The sequence below is a fragment of the Xenopus tropicalis genome, chromosome 7, assembly GCF_000004195.4.
Source record: "Xenopus tropicalis strain Nigerian chromosome 7, UCB_Xtro_10.0, whole genome shotgun sequence".
Taxonomy (NCBI): Eukaryota; Metazoa; Chordata; class Amphibia; order Anura; family Pipidae; genus Xenopus; species Xenopus tropicalis.
In genome coordinates, this window is record NC_030683.2 from 72867278 (window position 1) to 72874247 (window position 6970).

Genomic DNA, 6970 nt, shown 5'->3' on the forward strand with positions numbered 1-6970 from the left:
GATTATAACATTATCAGTTTCAGTTTTGTTTCCATTTAAGAGCATGACTAAGCTCCATTTAAAATGCATTTTTTTCAGTCTACCAAAATGTTCTGTATATGCCAATTGAGTCCAGCTGTTTAAGGGTCATATTTTTCCCAGCTGCACAGTGATGTCAACTGAATGTAGGTACATCCCCAACATTGCACTAGGATCTGATCTGACAAATGTTTTTCATATCAAAGGTCATTGACTCCTCTTCTTGTACACTTGCCCAAGATCAAAGGCATTACTACTGGCAGAGATTACAGCTTCTCCGTGCTTGTCCTTTTATTGCAGTGAGATTCTGAGCTACAGTTATTAGGCAGAGAGATGCAAGTCCATGGTTACAGTAAACTACAAAATCAGCTGCCCTGTCTGTATATAAATTCTCTGAGGCAAATCGCTAAAGCAGTGTACAATACATCACACTAGAACAGAGTAAATGCTGTTGTGAAATCAATGGCATATTTATTAACTTCCATACTTGTCCTTAAGAGTGAGTTAATGCAATGCATTATGATCACAGAAATAATGCATTACAAAGAGCTACCTGACATGTTTATTCAACAATAATATGCAACAATAACATTTGAATAACTTTTCTCAAACTAAAACCTCTTTTATGCCAAATTTTTACACTCAGCTACATCTTAACATAACATCATTACACAGCTTTATAAATATGGGTGATTTTAAACAGTGTGTAATTGCGTTAAGGTAAATATGTACATTGCATTTTACAGGTTTAGTAATCAGTAATTAGTTTTCATCTGTCAACAGGTTAACAGACTTAACAGACAAATGACTTTCCAATACTTATTAGTTGAAATGTTCACTGAATTTAAAGTTATTTGTAAATTAAGTTTTTGTATTAAAAATAGTATCTTCCTGGCTGTTTAAATTCTATGCTCTACCTGTTGTTTCTCTTGAAGTAGAATGGCAGACGTCAGCTAGGGTTGCCACCTGGCCGGTAAAAATGATGCTTGATGTCAATGTTATTAAGAGGGAAAAACATAAAAATATAGGAAGACCAGTATTTTTTTTCAAGAAAAGTAGCAACCCTAAAGTCAGCTGAAAAATCTGGAAAAAAGAGTGATTTCTGTTACTCACTAGGAGTGAGTGGACAGAACAAAATGGGATTTAGGAACACTGATTTTATTTGCAATTACATTTAAAAATAACTTTAAAGGAAAACTGTCATAGGAAAACATGTTGTGTTTTTTAGAAAAGCATCAGTTAATAGAGCATCTCTAGCAGTATCCTGCATTGAAATCTGTTTTTTAAAAGCACAAACAGATTTGTTTTTATATTTAATTTTGAAATTTCACATGGGGCTAGCCATATTCTTCATTTCCCAGGGTGCCACAGCCATGTGACCTGTGCTCTGATAAACTTCATTCACACTTTACTGCTGCGCTGCAAGTTGGAGTGGTATCACCCCCTCCCAACCCCTCCTCCCCCCATCCCCCCTGCAGCTGAACAGCAGAACAATGGGAAGGGAGCAAGATAGCAGCTCACTGATACCTGGTATAGATATCAAAATAGGAGAATCAATAGGTCACCTGAAAGCAGTTCTAATGGTTAGTACTGGCACCAATATTACAGCTAAAAAAATACATTTGTTGGTTCAAGAACAAAATGTAAATGGTAGAGTGAATTATTTACTATTTAAACAGTGCAATTTAGAAATAAAAAGTACACCATAAAAATCATGACAGAATCCCTTTAGATCCTTTAAAATTGCTTAGAGCTATATTGTCTTTGTTTAGAAAATGTTTGATTATCTGGAATTTTAACAATAATTTCAAATCTTATTTTGTATTTAAATATAGGGTTTTGCAAGACTCATCATAACCCATAAACTGTGTATGGGCCACATGGCTATTGACCCATTCAGCTTAAATATTAAATCATGTATACATAAGTTATTGCCAGATTAACATTTAACATTAACATTTATCATCTTTGCACTGATTTCAGCTATGCTCAATTTATTTTCTAGATTGGACTTGGCTCAGTCACTAGGCCTCACACAGCTTCAGGTCAAGACATGGTATCAAAATCGTCGGATGAAATGGAAAAAAATTGTAAGTTTGTTGAAAGTTATGCAGAGAACAACCACAGACAATGATGTTGAGCATATCCCTGTGCTTTTTAACATAATAAAAGCATCTCAGAAAACATCTCTGTATTTGGCAAAAGTAGCAAATAGGTACATCTCTTTCATAAGTATTTTACTATAGTCATTTTCTATCCCAGGTTCTTAAGGGTGGACAGGAGGCACCTACAAAGCCAAAAGGAAGACCCAAGAAAAATTCCATCCCAACTTCTGAAGAAATAGAGGCAGAAGAAAAGCTGAACAAGCTGGCACAGGAAACAGAGACTGAAGTAAATGAAGAAGAGGAAGGACAAGGAAAAGTCACAGAGAAAGATGAAATTGTTCACAATCTTGAAGCAAATGTGGAAGTTGAATTAAAGAATTCACAGGCCTCTTGCCCAGGATTGCAGTTACAGTTAGATGTCTCACTAAGTGATAGTGTTTCATAAGGCTTAAACAGGAGCCTAAACTTGGACTGTTAAAATTCTACAAAGAGAGCATGTGTGCCTCATTTTTGAAGAAGTGATGGACCTAAACATTGCAGGATTTATACCACTTCCTTCACTTTGCAGGGAATAGGTTAAAGCTGCCATATAATGCAAGCGATGGAGGTAGATGGAATGTACATACAAATGTTGCTGTGTCTTTAGAACATTTGAATTGTGTATATGGTTTGTTTTATTCTTGTGCTGGGAACTGATAGATGAAAGATTCAAGAGGAGAGAGAGGACTGTGTTCACCCAATGTAAGAAAAATCTGTCAAATGAAGTGCCTTAGATTTTAAATGCTATGAATGCAGCTTGAAAAACAGATTTTACTTTTTTTTAAGAGAAAACTTTTCAAGAATAAAAGCACCAAATGTGTCTAAATCATGTCACCCTCAGTTGGTCTGAAACTGAGAAGGGCAATATTTTGTACAAGAACTGCAACATTTGCAGAAGAAAATATTTGTAATATTCTTTAATAATTTGTAATAGGATAAATTCATTTTGAATTTGTGCTTAAAACTGGCTTTAAACAAAATTTGAGACATATTATTGCACATTCATGGAGAGGGAATGTAGTAGTAAGAACACAAAAAATAATGAAAGTGTTATATAATATTTTTCATAATCATTAGCATTTTGGGACAGCAGTGACTTAGGCATTTCATATTTTACATCTGGCTTGATGGAAAAAAGGATTTGGCGACATAATCAAGATGTAGAGCTGCCTAATAACAGCTGGAAACTTGCCCCAGGTATAGCAATCATACACAACCAATGAAATATTTACTTTGTGCAGATTAGTAAATGGCATACAATGAAGGCATAGAATGGCATTCTATGGGTTATTAAACCAAGAAGAAACTTTGCAATTAATATTATCTTTACCTTTCAGTTTTATAGAAGAAGCACAATATAAGGCAGTGTCCACTAGACATTTTGCTTCCTATTTTTTTCTTTGCAGTCCAAGAAGGTTACAGATATAAAAAAACATTGAAGTCATATTGATATTCTATACTACACCCAAGACCTGTCTGTATGCAAGAAAGCAAATCAGTGTTCACTACAAATAGAATCCTAACTGACCTTTAGGCTGAGCTTCCAGGACAAATAAATATCCTCCTTAAGTATCATTGTAATTGAAGGGTGCCACCTTCCACCAGCCACTGCTTAGGAATGTCCTGGGGGGAGGGGTGATCGGTGGCACCATATTCTTGCAACTACTGTTCTACTGTTTTATAGGAAAACATAACATTAACTATGCCAATTGTTTTTTGTTGTTTTTGAAATTATTTATCTAAACTTGTAAGAAGTGTGTATCCAGAGTGGGGAAGAAGCCAATAACCTTTGTTCTCTGTTATTAGTCTGAGTAAAAATGTCATATGCCTCCCTCTTTTGATAAAAAGTAAGCACTGTATCTTTATGCTCAGGTCTTTCATACTGGGGCAACATAGAATTTTTTGTTAGAAAATTGGATTCATAAAATATTTAAGATAATAATTACTTCAAGCATGTGTTTAGGCAAAAAGATTTTGGAAATCCTAAGTGTAAATTTTCTATTCTAACTGCCCATAGACTACCCAGAGTTTCTAAATTCTCTTACATGCTAAACGATACACATCATGTTTACTTGTGAGGTACACATTTAATGAAGTATCACTTTTAAATAATTTTTGTTATTGCATATTTGTGGTATTTAGAAGTACCTACTAGACCACAAAATGTTGGCAGCTTTAGACTTATATGAGTAAGTCCCAACCCCTTCCTCTTCTTTTAAAATCCACTCCAAACAAAGATTGGGTAAGGGGCTTTCTATAATACTGGAAATAGAGTGTGAAGGGAAATATTTAATATGAAATATTAAATGTATAGCTGATATTTTTGACACTACTTTTCACATTTCCAGTAAATTGGATTTAAATATGTTTTCTGGTAATATACTGTAGGTATAGTTGTATAAGAAATGTCATAAGCACAGCCTTGGTTTTACTACTTGGTAATATGACTGAATATATTTAGGCAGTTTCTAATTCAAATGGTTACCGCATACACACCCCAACCCCTGCAAAAGACTTATTGTATAACATGATTAATGTTATGTTTTTTTATTTGTATTTGGTTCTGGAGCAATGTATGTGGGAGTTCTAACAAAAATAGTTATACACTATTTATTGCACAAATCTATACTTTTTTTTTTTGGTGAAGGGGTGAAACCTTTATACTGAAGAATACACTGGAGTGCTGAATTTAGAAGATGACCCATCTCAGAGCTTCTTTGCAGCTAGTTGGCTGCCATTATCGCACACAGGGCCGCCATTGCGGGGGAGAGAGGGTGCTGTTGTGCTGGGCCCGGTGAAATCTCCTTCAGAAGGGGACCCGGCAGCATCACGACAGTTGTGCTGCTGGGTGTTAAGTGTTAAATTTATGGCAAAATGTACGCAAGTTATGTGACTTCCACCAAACTGCCAAGAAAGGTACATAACTGGTGTATCAAGAAAAAGACAATGCAGAGAAGCTTGATAGGGGCAAACTTCACTGACCACCAAATTATAAACTTAAGGTAAATTCAACTGCCCCCCAATTAACTGACTGACTTATTAGAACATTCATTATTCATTTTAACTATTTATATGAACTATGCTTATTATAGAGAAATGTAAGCTGTTTATAGTGGGAGTGCCTCCTACATGAGGAATGACAGGTTATTTATCCAGCAGAGGAATGACAGGTTGTTGGGCCCCACAGCCACATTATTGGGACCCTATGCTTACACAATTTACGTTTATAACTTATGCAAAAACTTTACATTATTTTCAAAGAAACTTACATAAAAACTAAAATAATACCCATTTAAAAGAATGATTTATTAGCACATTTTTATGAACTACTACTGACTAGTTACTGGACCCCACAGCAAGATCATTGAGCCCCCAAACTCATGTAGTTTATTTAACTTATGCAAAAGCTTACATAACTTCAATATCCAGCAATGACAGCACATAACAGGGGCAGGAAGGAGTGTAAGTTTTAAAGTTAGGGCAAACTCCACTGGACCCTTAAAAAACTTACAGTTAATTGGCAGATTAATTATTGGAACTCTTTATATCAACTGCTTATTAAAGAGTACCATCAAATGTTTATATTGCACATACAAGGGACTTTGGTCAAAATTTTAGTACTGCTCGCTTGTGTTCATGGGGTCCCCATAAAAATAACTTGCACGTGGCCCCAAAGTATCTGATGGCTGCCCTGATTCCACACAATGCAAAAAGCACAGAAATAACAAAAATATTGCTCCTATGAGCACCACTGTGGTAAAGACACGCTCTGTTTAAACACTCAGGGAAACCCACTAACCTGCAAATATGGATGCTGGTTTATGTTTTTTTTTAAAGCAGGAAAACAACACACACCTAAATCAACTGGACTGTGTAAACCTTTTCTTACTGCAAATATATAATGCTGTTTGGGAATGAGTTATAATAAAGTATTTTATTTTTGAATTAAGAAATTGATTGTCTTACTTTTGCTTGGTTGCCATTAAAGATCCATAATTACGTTTAGTCCAGAAGAATACTTATGCTGGAAAAGACTTAAAGAATCGCGATAGACAGAATGCTAGAGGGTGATGTAACTACTATAATAAGTGTTATTTTTGACCCCATGTTTGCAGGCCACACCCCAAATGCTAAACATGCTCTAAATTTGCTAAACAAATTCAAATATACAAATTACAGTTTAGATTTGCAGTTTGAATTTTGGTGTTTTACCAAATCATTTTTTGTGAAAGAATATTCTTTCCTTCCTTTGAAAATGATGGCTTTAGGTCAATAATATAAAAACAAAAACCACTAAAACAACTATACAAAGTATAATATTTATGACACACAGGCATGTTATTGCTAACAAGCCGGCTAGTTAGGATCCTAATTAACCATCAATTTGATCTCATCTTTACATATGTTAAATGAGAAGGGAAGGCATTTGGCATTTTACTGCCAAAAGATTAGCCACAATAGTGCAAGAATAGAGCAAGAATGCTATATTTAATCTGCTTTCCATACCCGAGTAAACAGCCCTAGAAGCTCTCTCAGTTTGTTTAAGATAGCAGCTGCCATTTTAGCTTGGTCTCAGTAGCTTCCGTGCTGTAGCTCTAGCCTTGGTAGCTCAGATCACAATTTTTATGAGAGGGGGAGTGGTGGATTCTTATGAATTTTTATCAAAGGGGAGCCATGATTAAAGGATTGGTAGTTTAACCCAGGTTCTCACTGTGGTCCTCATTGACTATTATTGGAAACTTGCAGCAATCTGATGCACTTACACTGCGATGATGTAATGACATCAGAACCATGGGAGCATCCATTTT

At 35.2% G+C, this 6970-nt stretch overlaps 1 protein-coding gene across 1 annotated transcript in view; it reads left to right on the forward strand.

The window, feature by feature from the left end:
* barx2 (BARX homeobox 2) overlaps nucleotides 1-6111 on the forward strand; it is a 30147-nt gene extending 24036 nt beyond the window's left edge. The window contains exons 3-4 of the mRNA XM_002934879.5: nucleotides 2024-2108; nucleotides 2281-6111. Of these exons, the coding sequence (XP_002934925.2) occupies nucleotides 2024-2108; nucleotides 2281-2568 (373 nt within the window). The 3' untranslated portion in view covers nucleotides 2569-6111. The remainder of the gene's footprint in view (nucleotides 1-2023; nucleotides 2109-2280) is intronic.
* The last annotated feature ends 859 nt before the right edge of the window (nucleotides 6112-6970 follow it).